This window comes from Oncorhynchus keta, chromosome 28, assembly GCF_023373465.1.
Source record: "Oncorhynchus keta strain PuntledgeMale-10-30-2019 chromosome 28, Oket_V2, whole genome shotgun sequence".
Classification (NCBI taxonomy): domain Eukaryota; kingdom Metazoa; phylum Chordata; class Actinopteri; order Salmoniformes; family Salmonidae; genus Oncorhynchus; species Oncorhynchus keta.
Genome location: NC_068448.1, coordinates 75,535,564 through 75,552,821, shown reverse-complemented (window position 1 = coordinate 75,552,821; position 17,258 = coordinate 75,535,564). Strand labels below are relative to the sequence as shown.

The following is a 17,258-nucleotide window of genomic DNA, read 5'->3' as shown; positions in this document are numbered from 1 at the left end:
TCCCTGGTTTCAGAACAGAGTGTCTCTGACCTCCCCTGGTTACAGAACAGAGTGTCTCTGACCTCCCCTGGTTTCAGAACAGAACAGAGTGTCTCTGACCTCCCCTGGTTTCAGAACAGAACAGAGTGTCTCTGACCTCCCCTGGTTTCAGAACAGAACAGAGTGTCTCTGACCTCCCCTGGTTTCAGAACAGAACAGAGTGTCTCTGACCTCCCCTGGTTTCAGAACAGAACAGAGTGTCTCTGACCTCCCCTGGTTTCAGAACAGAACAGAGTGTCTCTGACCTCCCCTGGTTTCAGAACAGAACAGAGTGTCTCTGACCTCCCCTGGTTTCAGAACAGAACAGAGTGTCTCTGACCTCCCCTGGTTTCAGAACAGAACAGAGTGTCTCTGACCTCCCCTGGTTTCAGAACAGAACAGAGTGTCTCTGACCTCCCCTGGTTTCAGAACAGAACAGAGCGTCTCTGACCTCCCCTGGTTTCAGAACAGAACAGAGTGTCTCTGACCTCCCAGGTTTCAGAACAGAACAGAGTGTCTCTGACCTCCCTGGTTTCAGAACAGAACAGAGTGTCTCTGACCTCCCTGGTTTCAGAACAGAACAGAGTGTCTCTGACCTCCCCTGGTTTCAGAACAGAACAGAGTGTCTCTGACCTCCCCTGGTTTCAGAACAGAACAGAGTGTCTCTGACCTCCCCTGGTTTCAGAACAGAACAGAGTGTCTCTGACCTCCCCTGGTTTCAGAACAGAGTCAGATGTTTTGTAGTAACACAGATAGATACATAGAATGCATCCAAACAGCAGACTGTTCAAGAGGCATCCAAAAGAAGAATACATTAAAAATAAGAAACTCAAAACAACCTGATGGCCACACAGGTAAACCTGCACGTAGGTCAGAAGAAGTACACGTGTAGACAAACAATCAGATATCTTTTGGGGCTTGTAGACAAACAATCAGATATCTTTTGGGGCTTGTAGACAAACAATCAGATATCTTTTGGGGCTTGTAGACAAACAATCAGATATCTTTTGGGGCTTGTAGACAAACAATCAGATATCTTTTGGGGCTTGTAGACAAACAATCAGATATCTTTTGGGGCTTGTAGACAAACAATCAGATATCTTTTGGGGCTTGTAGACAAACAATCAGATATATTTTGGGGCTTGTAGACAAACAATCAGATATCTTTTGGGGCTTGTAGACAAACAATCAGATATATTTTGGGGCTTGTAGACAAACAATCAGATATCTTTTGGGGCTTGTAGACAAACAATCAGATATCTTTTGGGGTTCCATTGTCTTTCTATTGTGATGGTTTGCGGTACCGTATTTCAAAAAACATGCTGAAATAGAGCAAGAAACTCGAATGACATCAAGACTGTGGACATACCAAAACGAACACAATCCAAATTGGTATAAATAGGCAGCTTGCAGGTTTAGGCGTGTGGCAATAGGATATCTTTCAAACACAAATACAAACCAAAACATTACTTATTAAATCTGCTGCTACATTGACTTGTAATTCCTTTATATAGAACATTGACCCTACTTTATAATAGTATAATTATTTATAAATCTTACTTTTTACATAACAGGATTCTGACTCTCTCCATTGGTCCCTTACGGCTTGCTAAGCTGAAATGTCAAGCAGTTCACACAGTGATACTATGTTGTTTATCCTCCGTAAACGTACATTCTTATAAGTAGTAGAAAAATTTGCCACACAAAAAACAAACAAAAAAAAACAAAACAATTGGAAACCTATGGCTTAGTAAAAATCCATTTTCTATATTTAAATGAATGTACCTCACCTTGTTTAGTCTTTGAAGAGACGTGTGCTCTCACACTTTTTGAAACAACACAAAGACCAAAACAAAGTGAAATCCAACAATGCATGATTATAGAACAACTCCAGTAATGAGTAGTTGTTTCCTTCTTCCTTAAAGCCACCTTGGAGGGGGACTTAGTGTAGTCCAGTGGGTAGTACTAGCACCCCTATCAGTCTGGTATTCAGAGTCAGAGCTTTGCCATACAGAGTAGAGAGAAAGAGACAGAGAGAAGACGGGAAGGGAGAGAGACCCCTTGAGTAGATGGTACCAACAAGTTGGTGTTGTGGCTGCTCTAGGCAGCATGGCGAGGTCACGTCCTACCATTTGCATACGAGGGTTTACTCCATGCTGCTCCTCCAGCTCTGAGAGGGTTTACTCCATGCTGCTCCTCCAGCTCTCTGAGAGGGTTTACTCCATGCTGCTCCTCCAGCTCTGAGAGGGTTTACTCCATGCTGCTCCTCCAGCTCTGAGAGGGTTTACTCCATGCTGCTCCTCCAGCTCTCTGAGAGGATTTACTCCATGCTGCTCCTCCAGCTCTGAGAGGGTTTACTCAATGCTGCTCCTCCAGCTCTCTGAGAGGGTTTACTCAATGCTGCTCCTCCAGCTCTGAGAGGGTTTACTCCATGCTGCTCCTCCAGCTCTGAGAGGGTTTACTCAATGCTGCTCCTCCAGCTCTCTGAGAGGGTTTACTCAATGCTGCTCCTCCAGCTCTGAGAGGGTTTACTCCATGCTGCTCCTCCAGCTCTGAGAGGGTTTACTCCATGCTGCTCCTCCAGCTCTGAGAGGGTTTACTCCATGCTGCTCCTCCAGCTCTGAGAGGGTTTACTCCATGCTGCTCCTCCAGCTCTGAGAGGGTTTACTCCATGCTGCTCCTCCAGCTCTCTGAGAGGGTTTACTCCATGCTGCTCCTCCAGCTCTGAGAGGGTTTACTCCATGCTGCTCCTCCAGCTCTCTGAGAGGGTTTACTCCATGCTGCTCCTCCAGCTCTGAGAGGGTTTACTCCATGCTGCTCCTCCAGCTCTCTGAGAGGGTTTACTCCATGCTGCTCCTCCAGCTCTCTGAGAGGGTTTACTCCATGCTGCTCCTCCAGCTCTGAGAGGGTTTACTCAATGCTGCTCCTCCAGCTCTCTGAGAGGGTTTACTCAATGCTGCTCCTCCAGCTCTGAGAGGGTTTACTCCATGCTGCTCCTCCAGCTCTCTGAGAGGGTTTACTCCATGCTGCTCCTCCAGCTGAGGGCCTCTGTCAATACTCCATACAATCTCACACAGACACAAACCAACATGAGGGTTTAAGGGGTAGGTTTAAAGCAGTGGCACCAGTTAACACCTGGCTTGGAAGGCATGGTGGCGACTGTCGAGCTGTTGTAGTTGACGTTGTAGTAGCAGCAAAACAGAGTATATAAAATAGATACACTATCTATATTGCATATGTCATAGCATGTTCGCCAAGACTGAATGAGGTCATGTCCAGTTGGTTGGAGACTGAATGAGGTCATGTCCAGTTGGTTGGAGACTGAATGAGGTCATGTCCAGTTGGTTGGAGACTGAATGAGGTCATGTCCAGTTGGTTGGAGACTGAATGAGGTGATGTCCGGCTGTTTGGAGACTGAATGAGGTCATGTCCAGTTGGTTGGAGACTGAATGAGGTCATGTCCAGTTGGTTGGAGACTGAATGAGGTCATGTCCAGTTGGTTGGAGACTGAATGAGGTCATATCCGGCTGTTTGGAGACTGAATGAGGTCATGTCCAGTTGTTGTTTTTTTTGCAAACAATCTAAGCAAATAAGTTAAACAGACCTGTAGTCCCTCGGTACAGTGATACATGGAGAAAAGAGGGAGAAACACACGGTGCGCCATGCTCTGGACACGAGTCCACAGCACCTCTCCATGGAAACACACACAAATAACTACAATAAAACGATTGTTCACAAGTACCAGATGGTCCTAAATAAAAACTAAAGTTTGTTTGCTTCAGTCTTTTTCTCTCGTTGAGTCCGAGCCACCACAGCCAGTGACAGAATGTAACACTTGTTGTTTGAATGGAGGCATTGACACCTGAATGTTACGACCAGCAGTCATGAAACCTGGGGGTTTCCGGGTGGTGTTTTGATGATCCTTTCCTCCGGTTTGCAGATGGGTCTGTGGCAGGGCGGGACTACGGCTGTCTGTAATCACTGTTATAGGTCCTTCACGAGCACTGGGTGAGGAGATCCCACCAATCGTGAGTACAGGGGGTTGGTGTCTGAACTGACACAGGTTGGTGGTGTTGTGTAGTGGGGACAGCTTTATAGCACCCAGCCATACCACTTCTCTCCAAAAAATCAGATCCATCAGATCCATCCACCTCTGAGAGACATAAAATCGCGGCGGTCGGCACGGCGACAAATATAAGGATGACCGCGTTTAGAGAGGGGTTAGGGGGTATCAGAGTAAAACTTCACCACGCTGCATCGCCTCCCCTTTCAAACCAAGAGGAGGAGCAGCCCGAAGAGAACCAATGATGACGATGAAAATAATAATATTCAGAATAATATAACAAGACTAAAGGAAATGTCTACATCTTGATGCCCTCTGATTGGCTGAGCTGGGACAGGGTCTTCTTGATACGCAGCGCTGTGAGGCGGGCGGCTCCGTTGGCGTACCAGCACTCCCTCATGATCTTAGCCATCACCCGCAGAGCCTGGAGGGAAGGAGAGAGTCAGGGAGTTAAGGATGACTTGATAAAACATCACTAAATGAATGTATCGGTAATGTGTAAGAGTCCTTTTAATCATGGATATGATATAAATACATGTTAAAAAAAGTGAGGATTTGTATTTCCAGCACCACATAGCGAGGCAATTTACCAGTGTGTGTCACACACACCCCTCACCCACCCTCGATCAAACGCGGAGTCGCCAGGGCTTTTTTAATCGTCTCCACTTTTAGACTCCTGAGAGGATGTGGCCATTGGACAGACAAGGTTATCCAATACCTACCTCCTCAAAACCAGGACCTCTCCAATGCTAATTGCTCATTCCTCTAAAGCTTGTTTAAGAAGGTAAACAGTTAGGAATGGAATGAGACGATGAAGAATTTTTCTGCCAGCCTTGTAAACAGCATCTGTGTTCAGCCCATCATTTGTCTACATTTCTCAGAGGCCTGTCGAGGACACCATCTTGGGGATTTCCACCAGTGCTTATTAAGACCGAGTGCACTCATTTGAACTAACTGTGACAAATACCACTCCATAGCCTTCTGACAAGTAGGCCTCTCTGACACATCTCTTACAGTACAACATCTCCTACAGTACAGCATCTCCTACAGTACAGCATCTCCTACAGTACAGTGTCATGGCGTTGGCCTGGGGATTGGTTTATGACAGTCATAAATACCTCCTCCCCCCTGTTCCCTCTCTCTACCCTACTGAGGTTACATTCGCAAAACCCTTGGTTAACATAGAGATTCTGGGAACATCAGAAGGTGGGGGTAAATGAACTATATTCTGGTAATCCGACCAATTGAACATATGCGGTGGTACTTAATGAATATGATGTCAGTTCGGTTGTCATCTGAGACATTCTCATCAATGATATGACAAACTCTACAGTGGAAAGTCTGCACATCAGAGTTATCGGATTCACATGGAATTGTTGTTCAATTTAAATGTTTGAATATGAAATTATTTGTGATGGGATGAAATGTGATTTTAGCTACTAAAATGTGAGATTTGGATTGTCATAAGATAGGGCTGCTCAATCAGTGGCCCGCCCTGTGAAGGGACATGGGCTATAAAACTTTTCCTTTATGACGTCATTTGTAATCAAGTTATGATTAATTGTGTGTAATTAGTTAGGTATTTAGTAAATAATTAATTAAACCCAATTTTGTATTGCTGATTCAACTTGTTAGCCAGGGTTCGTGCTGATAAAATAATTTACAACCTTCAGATGAGACTGATGTAAGATGACGATTGATATGTACTGCTATTGATGTAAAATATTACTAGGTCTTTAAGAGTTTATTCGGAAGATAACAGCTCTATAAATATTATTTTGTGGTGCCCGACTAGTTAATTACATTTACATGATTAGCTCAATCAAGTAATAGTAATTACTTAATCCGGCATAGCCAAAGACATGACACTACTTAACTTAGTGGACTCCTGTGGCTAACTAGCTGACTACATCAGTCTTTCGTATGTGCTCCTGTTATGTGTAACTGTTCAACATGATTACTCAAGCCAGAAATCTTGCTTGTTTGTAGGTGACCAAATACTTATTTTCCACCATAATTTGCAAATAAAGTCATAAAAAATCCTACAATGTGATTTTCTGGATTTTTTTTCTCATTTTGTCTGTCATAGTTTGTCTCTCATCTTTTTAAGTGGGAGAACTTGCACAATTGGTGGCTGACTAACTACTTTTTTGCCCCACTGTATATCCACAGTAAAACGAGTCCAATATTGACATAACCTGAAAGGCCACTCAGCAAGGAAGAAGCTACTGCTCCAAAACCGCCATAAAAAAGATAGACTACAGTTTGCAACTGCACATGGGGACAAAGATCGTACTTTTTGGAGAAATGTCCTCTGGTCTGATGAAACAAAAATAGAACTGTTTGGCCAAAATTACCATTGTTATGTTTGGAGGAAAAAGGGGGAGGCTTGCAAGCCAAAAAACACCATCCCAACACTGAAGCACTGGGGTGGCAGCATCATGTTGTGGGGATGCTTTGCTGCAGGAGGGACTGGTTCACTTCACAAAATAGATGGCTTCATGAGGTAGGACAATTATGTGGATATATTGAAGCAATGTCTCAAGACATCAGTCAGGAAGTTAAAGCTTGGTCGCAAATGGGTCTTCCAAATGGACAATGGCCCCAAGCATACTTCCTAAGTTGTGGCAAAATGGCTTAAGGACAACAAAGTCAAGGTATTGGAGTGGCCATCACAAAGCCCTGACCTCAATACTATAGAAAATTAGTGGGCAGAACTGAAAAAGCGTGTGCAAGCAAGGAGGCCTACAAACCTGACTCAATTACACCAGCTCTGTCAGGAGTAATGGGCCAAAATTCACCCAACTTATTGTGGGAAGCTTGTGAAGGCTACCCGACACGTTTGACCCAAGTTAAACAATTTAAAGGCAATGCTACCAAATACTATTTGAGTGTATGTAAACCTCTGGCCCACTGGGAATGTGATGAAATAAATAAATCACTCTCTACTATTATTCTACTATTATTCTGACATTTCACATTCTTAAAATAATGTGGTGATCCTAACAGACCTAAAACAGGGAATCTTTACTAGGATTAAATGTCAGTAATTGTGGAAAAACTGAGTTTAAATGTATTTGGCTAAGGTGTATGTAAACTTCAGACTTCAACTGTAGGTATGCATGTGCACACACACACACACACACACACACACACACACACACACACGCACACACGCACACACACACACACACACACACACACACGCACACACACGCACACACACACACACACGCGCACACACATTTTGTTACATTACAGCCTTACAAAATGGAATCAATAAATACATAATTCTCGCACACACACGCAAATGTATTACAATAAAAATCAGAAATTATTCAGAACCCTTGACCTTTTCCACATTTTGTTACATTACAGCCTTATTCTAAAATGGAATCAATAAATACATAATTCTCACCTACACACAATAGCCCATACACTTTTTGCAAATGTATTACAATAAAAATCAAAAATACCTTATTACACAAGTATTCCGACCCTTTGCTATGAGACTCGAAATGGCGCTCAGATGCATCCTGTTTCCAATGAGAAACAAGATTCTCTGGTCTGATGAAACCAAGATTGAACTCTTTGGCCTGAATTCCAAGCTTCACATCTGGAGGAAACCTGTCACCATCCCTACGGTGAAGCATGGTGGTGGCAGCATCATGCTGTGGGGATGTTTTTCAGCGGCATGGACTGGGAGACTTGCCAGGATCGAGGGATGAAAACATGGTCCAGAGAGCTCAGGACCTCAGACTGAGGCAAAGGTTAACCTTCTAACAGGACAACGACCATAAGCACACAGCCAAGACAACGCAGGCGTGGATTCGGGACGAGTCTCTGAATGTTCTTGAGTGGCCCAGCCAGAACCCAGACTTGAACCCGATCGAACATCTCTGGAGAGACATGAAAACAGCTGTGCAGCGACACTCCCCAGCCAACCTGACAGAGCTTGAGAGGATCTGCAGAGAAGAATGGGAGAAACTCCCCAAATACAGGTGTGCCAAGCTTGTAGCGTCATACCCAAGAAGACTCCAGGCTGTAATAGCTGCCAAAAGGAACGGCGACAAAGTATTGAGTAAAGGGTCTGAATACTTATGGAAATGTGAAATCCAAAAACCTGTTTTTGCTTTAACATTATAAGGTATTGTGTGTAGATATATCCATTTTAGAATAAGGCTGCAATGTAACAAAATGTGGAAAAAGTCAAGGGGTCTGAATACTTTCCGAATTCACTGTATATAGATAGATAAGACCTACTGTTTCTATATACATATAAGTACCCAGATACAGTTTAACCAGGTGGAATGTCTTGACATCCTGCGTTAGTTGTATTGTAAGTACGAGTGTGATCAATTGGCATTGATTTGTTACAATGCTTAATATTTGTGTTGTGGTGTCTACAAAAAAATCTACTTTGGTGTGTGTGTGTGTGTGTGTGTGTGTGGCAACATTTTCTGGCCAAACCATAAAAATATATTCAAATCAAATCAATTTATATAGCCCTTCTTACATCAGCTGATACCTGCTAGGCAAAAAAATTAATAAATCAAAATCAAATCAATTTATATAGCCCTTCGTACATCAACTGATATCTCAAAGTGCTGTACAGAAACCCAGCCTAAAACCACAAACAGCCAGCAATGCAGGTGTAGAAGCACTATTTATGCCAATCAGACTGTCATTTTGGTATCAGGAACAGTGTTCTCAGTGTCTTGTCACGGTGTTGTGTTAATAGCAGATTCAGCTCAGTCATAACATCTTGGCAGCCATTTAGGCCAGGTCATAGCTGCCAGATTGGATTACAGGATTTTATTACTGTGGATTGACTCTAATCTAATGTATCAGTTTTTACAGTCAACAAACAGGGACACCAATAAACGGAGGTGGGGCGGGAGAGAGAGAGAGAGAACGTAAAGAGAGAGAAGGAGACAGAGAGAGAGAACGTAAAGAGAGAGAAGGAGACACAGAGAGAGAACGTAAAGAGAGAGGAGACACAGAGAGAGAACGTAAAGAGAGAGGAGACACAGAGAGAGAACGTAAAGAGAGAGGAGACAGAGAGAGAGAAAAGTAAAGAGAGAAAGTAAGAGAGGAGACAGAGAGAGAGAGACAGAGAGAAAGAGAACGTAAGAGAGAAGGAGACAGAGAGAGAGAAAGAGAACGTAAAGAGAGAAGGAGACAGAGAGAGAAAGAGAACGTAAAGAGAGAGAGACAGAGAGACAAAGAGAGAGAGAAAGAGAACGTAAAGAGAGAGAAGGAGACACAGAGAGAGAACGTAAAGAGAGAGGAGACACAGAGAGAGAACGTAAAGAGAGAGGAGACACAGAGAGAGAACGTAAAGAGAGAGGAGACAGAGAGAGAGAAAGTAAAGAGAGAAAGTAAGAGAGGAGACAAGAGAGAGAGAACGTAAAGAGAGAGAAGGAGACACAGAGAGAGAACTTAAAGAGAGAGGAGAGAGAGAGAACGTAAAGAGAGAGAAGGAGACAGAGAGAGAGAGAACGTAAAGAGAGAGAAGGAGACAGAGAGAGAGAAAGAGAACGTAAAGAGAGAGAAGGAGACAGAGAGAGAGAAAGAGAACGTAAAGAGAGAGAAGGAGACAGAGAGAGAGAAAGAGAACGTAAAGAGAAAGAAGGAGACAGAAGGAGACAGAGAGAGACAGAAAGAGAGAGAGAGAGTGTCAAGTGAAATGAGAATGTGAAGGGGGAAAACTTGAGACGGCGAGAGAGGGAGAGTTGCAACACACTTACTTTCCCCTAGGGTGGGAAGTAACCTTTATTTAACTAGGCAAGTCAATTAAGAACAAATTCTTATTTTTACAATGACAGCCTGCCCCGGACAAACCCTCCCCTAACCTGGACGACGCTGGGCCAATTGTGCGCCTCTTATGTGACACGTGAGTCTTCACTGAGCTAGATGGACACATTGGAGAGTCTCAGGTTTGTGGGCTTTGATCTTTCTTGGGTTTAAACGCACCGTGAGGCAGACAGTAGTTCGGAAAGACTATCTGGAGAGAAATCCTCTCGTGTGGATTTTCAGTTGAGGAAATTGGCAACGTATTATGGCCGCATTTAAAGAGAAGACGCGACACGTTCCCTCCCGCGAGGTGATTCCCACTTCATAACTAGGAATGTGAAAGGTTTAAAAACCAAAGATATATGTGTGTGTGTGTGTGTGTGTGTGTGTGTGCACGTGTCACCTACCTCACAGCTCTGCCACCTGTTTGGAATGTTGGGTCGTAGCTTCTGATCACACACCACCCGCCTCATCTCCTCCACAGAAGGGTCTGACTGCACCAGGTCATGGTATGGCAGCTGGTAGTCTTCAACGATGCCTGACGCAAAACACGTCAGAAGTGTTAAAATACATCACAGTGGCTTGACAGAGTGCAATACAAAACTTTATTGTCCCTCAAGGGAAAATTGTGTTTTCCCTCATGCATCAAAAGTAGCTCATATACTTCAATGAATTGTATGTGATTTTTATATATTAGACTGGAACAAATTGTAAACGTAATATGTAAAGTGTTGGTCCCATGTTTCATGAGCTGAAATAAAAAGAACCCAGAAATGTTCCATACCAACAAAAATATTATTTCTCTCAAAATGTCTGCACACATTTGTTTACATCCCTGTTAGTGAGCATTGCTTCTTTGACAAGATAACCTGACAGGTATGATATATCAAGATAAATAAACGGCATGATCATTACATAGGTGCGCCTTGTGCTGGGGGACAATAAAAGGCCACGAACAACACAATGCCACAGATGTTTCAAGTTGAGGGAGCGTGCAGGAATGTCCACCAGAGCTGTTGCCAGATAATTTAATGTTTATTTCTCCACCACGTGCCACATCCTACATCATTTTAGAAAATCTGGCAGTACGTCCAACCGGCCTCACAGCCGCAGACCACGTGTAACCATGCTAGCCCAGCACTTTCACATCCGGACTCTTCACCTGTGGGATTGCATGGGGGGGGGGTTCTGAGGAGTACTTCTGTCTGTAATAAACCCCTTTTGTGGGGAAAATTGCAAATTGACTGGGCCCGGCTCCCCAGTGGTTGGGTGGGCCTGATTCCCAAGTTCCCTCCTAGGTCCACCCATGGCAGCGCCCCTGCCCAGTCATGTGAACTCCATAGATTAGGGCCTAATGGATTTACTTCAATTGACTGATTTCCTTTATATGAACTGTAACTCAGTAAAACCATTGAAATTGTTGCATGTAGCATTTCTAATTTTGTTCAATACAGCCAGAGAAACAGCTAATGAACAAATAAACCTGCTAAGTGCCATTATTATATTATTCAATAACTGTTGTTAGAGGGGCAAACAACCCTGATACCACTACCGACGTTATAATATTTATTTTAAACCTTTATTTAAATCAAGGGACATTTATAACTGAGTGACTATAGGGGGTGGGGGGGGGGGACCAACACACTTACCTGTCAGAACACCTACTGGATTACTGAGTGGCTATAGGGGGGGTGGGGGGGACCAACACACACACCTGTCAGAACACCTACTGGATTACTGAGTGGCTATAGGGGGGCCAACACACATACCTGTCAGAACACCTACTGGATTACTGAGTGGCTATAGGGGGTGGGGGGACCAACACACTTACCTGTCAGAACACCTACTGGATAACTGAGTGACTATAGGGGGTGGGGGTGGGGGGACCAACACACATACCTGTCAGAACACCTACTGGATAACTGAGTGGCTATAGGGGGTGGGGGACCAACACACGTACCTGTCAGAACACCTACTGGATTACTGAGTGGCTATAGGGGGGTGGGGGGACCAACACACATACCTGTCAGAACACCTACTGGATTACTGAGTGGCTATAGGGGGGACCAACACATACCTGTCAGAACATCTACTGGATTACTGAGTGGCTATAGGGGGGACCAACACACATACCTGTCAGAACACCTACTGGATAACTGAGTGGCTATAGGGGGGGGGGGACCAACACACATACCTGTCAGAACACCTACTGGATAACTGAGTGGCTATAGGGGGGGGGGGGGGACCAACACACATACCCGTCAGAACATCTACTGGATTACTGAGTGGCTATAGGGGGTGGGGGGTGGGGGGACCAACACACTACCTGTCAGAACATCTACTGGATAACTGAGTGGCTATAAGGGGGGTGGGGGGGGGGGACCAACACACTTACCTGTCAGAACATCTACTGGATTACTGAGTGGCTATAGGGGGGGGGGGGGGACCAACACACATACCTGTCAGAACACCTACTGGATAACTGAGTGACTATAGGGGGGAACCAACACACATACCTGTCAGAACATCTACTGGATTACTGAGTGGCTATAGGGGGGGGGGGACCAACACACATACCTGTCAGAACATCTACTGGATAACTGAGTGGCTATAAGGGGGGTGGGGGGGGGGGGGGACCAACACACATACCTGTCAGAACATCATCTGGATAACTGAGTGGCTATAGGGGGGGGGGGGACAACACACTTACCTGTCAGAACATCTACTGGATTACTGAGTGGCTATAGGGGGTGGGGGTGGGGGGACCAACACACATACCTGTCAGAACATCTACTAGATAACTGAGTGGCTATAGGGGGGGGGGGACCAACACACATACCTGCCAGAGAGCATCGACTGGCTATCTCCCAGAACACCAAGCCCATGGCGTAGATATCTGCCCTCTTAAACGACTCAAAATGCTTCATGTTTATCGAGTCGTCTAGCACCTCTGGTGCCATATACCTGGAGGGAGAGAGACCGTAATGTTGGTTAGATACGATAGTAGACAGACACACACACACACACACACACACACACACACACACACACACACACACACACACACACACACACACACACACACACACACACACACACACACACACACACACACACACACACACACACACACACACACACACACACACACACACACACACATTTCACTATCCTTGTGGGGACCAAACAATTGATTCCAATTCAATATCATATTTGCCCTGAACCCTTAACCTAACCCCTAACCCCTAATTGTAACCCCTAACCGTACCCCTAACCCCTAATTGTAACCCCTAACCCCTAACCGTACAGCTAAACGTAAACCTAAAATAGCCTTTATCCTCGTGGGGAGTCTGGGGACCGGTAAAAATCCCTTTGTTTTACTATCCTCGTGAGGACTTCTGGGGCCTCATTTATCAACAACGCATTTGATACTAAATTCTGCCGGATGTGGAGATTCTAGGATTTATTGGGACTTATTGATATGATTTTTATATTGGGATTGATCCAATACCATTGTTATAATTCCCATGCATCAAACACCTATTTCACCAGAACGATCAATAAGCCTATTTGCTTGCAGTTACAATTGATCCACCTCCCAGAGGTTGTGCGCACGTGCGGTTTGAGATTGGCGTGGACATTCACACACTTTCCCGTCAAGTTCAACATTTATAAATACCGACGTTTGCAGGAAAACTGGCACATGCACCTTTGAAAAATGAAGCCCTTGTTTCCCCACAAGGGTAAAAAAAACATCAACAAACATTTCACAAGTGTTCATTTCACAAGCGTTCATTTCACAAGTGTTCATTTCACAAGCGTTCATTTCACAAGCGTTCATTTCACAAGCGTTCATTTCACAAGCGTTCATTTCACAAGCGTTCATTTCACAAGCGTTCATTTCACAAGCGTTCATTTCACAAGCCCAATCCACAACCTTCCACATTGAGGGGAAAAAAAATGTCTGAATTCCGTGAGCAGGTGTTGCATATCGACGATAAACATCACGAAACGCCTTCCTTATTAGATCTGGCGGTGATACACTCGCTGATTCCTTTTGAATTCATGTTTTATTTACCCTTAACTGACTTGCCCTAGTTAAATTAAGAAAAATTATTATTTAAAATGACGGTCCTACCAAAAGGCCTCCTGTGAGGACGGGGGCTGGGATTTAAAATCAAAATAAATTCATACAAATATAGGAGAACACGCACACATCCCGATGAGAGAGACAACACTACATAAAGAGAGACCTAAGACGACAACATAGCAAGGCAGCAACACATGGCAGCACAGCATTGAGGTGGCAGCACAGCACGGCAGCACAGCATTGAGGCGGCAGCACAGCATTGAGGCGGCAGCACAGCATTGAGGTGGCAGCATAGCATTGAGGTGGCAGCATAGCACGGCAGCACAGCATAACGGCAGCACAGCATGTGAGGACGGCAGCACAGCATTGAAAATCAGCACAGCATAAATTCAGCACAGCATAGAGGCAGCAGCACAGCATAGAGGCAGCAGCACAGCATAGAGGCAGCAGCACAGCATAAGGCGGCAGCACAGCATAGAGGCAGCAGCACAGCATAGCGGCAGCAGCACAGCATAGAGGCAGCAGCACAGCATAGAGGTGGCAGCACAGCATAGCGGCAGCAGCAGCATTGAGGCAGCAGCACAGCATTGAGGCAGCAGCACAGCATTGAGGCAGCAGCACAGCATAGAGGTGGCAGCACAGCATAGCGGCAGCAGCACAGCATTGAGGCAGCAGCACAGCATTGAGGCAGCAGCACAGCATTGAGGCAGCACACAGCATAGAGGTGGCAGCACAGCATTGAGGCAGCAGCACAGCACTGAGGCAGCAGCACAGCATTGAGGCAGCAGCACAGCATTGAGGCAGCAGCACAGCATTGAGGCGGCAGCACAGCATTGAGGCGGCAGCACAGCATAGCGGCAGCAGCACAGCATTGAGGCAGCAGCACAGCATTGAGGCAGCAGCACAGCATAGACGGCAGCACAGCATAGCGGCAGCAGCACAGCATTGAGGCAGCAGCACAGCATAGAGGCGGCAGCACAGCATAGCGGCGGCAGCACAGCATAGAGGCAGCAGCACAGCATTGAGGCAGCAGCACAGCATTGAGGCAGCAGCACAGCACTGAGGCAGCAGCACAGCACTGAGGCAGCAGCACAGCACTGAGGCAGCAGCACAGCATTGAGGCAGCAGCACAGCATTGAGGCAGCAGCACAACACTGAGGCAGCAGCACAACACTGAGGCAGCAGCACAGCATTGAGGCAGCAGCACAGCATTGAGGCAGCAGCACAGCACTGAGGCAGCAGCACAGCATTGAGGCAGCAGCACAGCATAGAGGCAGCAGCACAGCATTGAGGCAGCAGCACAACACTGAGGCAGCAGCACAGCATTGAGGCAGCAGCACAGCATTGAGGCGGCAGCACAGCATTGAGGCGGCAGCACAGCATTGAGGCGGCAGCACAGCATTGAGGCGGCAGCACAGCATTGAGGCGGCAGCACAGCATTGAGGCGGCAGCACAGCATTGAGGCGGCAGCACAGCATAGGGCAGCAGCACAGCATTGAGGCGGCAGCACAGCATTGAGGCGGCAGCACAGCATAGAGGCAGCAGCACAGCATAGAGGCAGCAGCACAGCATAGAGGCAGCAGCACAGCATTGAGGCAGCAGCACATCACTGAGGCAGCAGCACAACACTGAGGCAGCATCAGAAAACATGGTACAAACATTATTGGTCACAGACAACAGCACAAAGGGCAAGGAGGTAGAGACAACAAGCAAAGCAGCCACAACTGTCAGTAAGAGTCTTTGAAAGAAGAGATGGAGATAAAACTGTCCAGTTTGAGTGTTTTGTTGCAGCTCGTTCCAGTCGCCAGCTGCAGAGAACTGAAAAGAGGAGCGACCCGGGGATGTGTGTGCTTTGAGGACCTTTAACAGAATGTGACTGGCAGAACAGGTGTTGTATGTGGAAGATGAGGGCTGCAGTAGATATCTCAGATAAGGGGGAGTGAGGCCTAAGAGGGTTTTTATAACTAAGCATCAACCAGTGAGTCTTGCGACATGTATACAGAGATAACCAGTTTACAGAGGAGTATAGAGTGCAGTGATGTGTCCTATAATTCAGAACGCTCAAAATAGTTAATGAAGTTGATCAATATTTGCCCAACACTCCAAAGCATTAAAAAATGCAACCGTTCCTCGGTTTTTAAACTACAATAAAACTGATTGCATCCTCAGCCTGGCGCGATTTCCCAACACAGTATCTCAGAGCGATATGAAACACTATCCCCCTTAACATTTGGAGATGAAGCCAGCTAATCCATCGCAGTTTGGACGTTTCCCGGCCTTTAGGCACATATTTAGGATCAGTTTCCCCTCCAGATCCCAACCTGCATCATTAGACTGACCTTAAACCAGTCTTCAGGGGCAACATCTCTAATCCTGTTAGTGGCCATTTTGTTCCGTAAGGGAGGAAATCCCAGATTCCTAGCGGGAGATGAGTGGGGGATAATGTTTTGGGAAGGGGGCTCCTCTCTCCTCTGGAAAGTTGGAGCCACAGGAAGGAAAGGTTTTAGCTGCGCTGGGCCTAATCTCCCTCCACAGTTCCAGAGGGGGATAAAGTCCCTGAGACTTCCACTTAATTAAGCCCCACAGATTCCAGTGGGCCAGCCAGGTAGACAGACATACAGTCAGTCAGTCTGGACCAAAACACACAACCACCTGCCTGGCCCAGGGAGAAGGGGGAGAGACCAAAATGTACACTCAGTGAGCATAGCCTTGCTATTGAGACCAAAATGTACACTCAGTGAGCATAGCCTTGCTATTGAGAGAGGCCGCCATAGCCTGTCATCTCTCGAGGGAGCCATGTCAACCTATGTGCCCATGGCCTACGAAATGGAGGTGGAAACTAAACTACACTTCCTAACCTCCTGCCAAATGTGTAACCACATTAGAGACACAAATGTCCCATAGATCAACACAGAAATCAAAAGATTGAAAAACTCCCATATCTGTTAGGGTAAATATCGCAGTGGGCCGTCACAGCAGCAAGATGTGTGGCCCATTGCCATGAGAAAGGACATACAGTGGAGAACAAACAATGTCAATACAACCCATATTTATCTGTTTATTTTCCCTTTCATACTTCAACTACCTGTTACAACACTGTACATTACCAATAATATAACATTTGAAATGTCGATATTCTTTTAAAACGTTTGTATAATGAGTGTAATGTTTAATGATGTTTACCCTGTTTATTTCACTTTTGTTTACTGTCTATTCCATTTGCTTTGGCAATGTAAACATATGTTTCCCATGCCAATTAAGCCCTTTGAATTTAATTGAGAGAGAGAGGAG

At 45.6% G+C, this 17,258-nt stretch overlaps 1 protein-coding gene across 50 annotated transcripts in view; it reads right to left on the bottom strand.

The window, feature by feature from the left end:
* Positions 1 to 17,258, bottom strand: part of LOC118371655 (TGF-beta receptor type-1-like) — an 80,816-nt gene that overhangs the window by 3,795 nt on the left and 59,763 nt on the right. For 7 of the 50 annotated variants that reach the window (XM_052483954.1, XM_052483957.1, XM_052483958.1 and 4 more), the window contains exons 7-10: positions 12,717 to 12,841; positions 10,285 to 10,415; positions 615 to 4,505; positions 63 to 432 (exon numbers count right to left, since the gene is read on the bottom strand). In XM_052483954.1, coding sequence (XP_052339914.1) covers positions 4,380 to 4,505; positions 10,285 to 10,415; positions 12,717 to 12,841 — 382 coding nt within the window. In that variant the 3' untranslated portion in view covers positions 63 to 432; positions 615 to 4,379. Of the gene's footprint in view, positions 1 to 30; positions 507 to 614; positions 4,506 to 10,284; positions 10,416 to 12,716; positions 12,842 to 17,258 lie in introns of all 50 variants that reach the window. The other 43 variants (XM_052483971.1, XM_052483972.1, XM_052483974.1 and 40 more) reach the window with 25 other exon arrangements.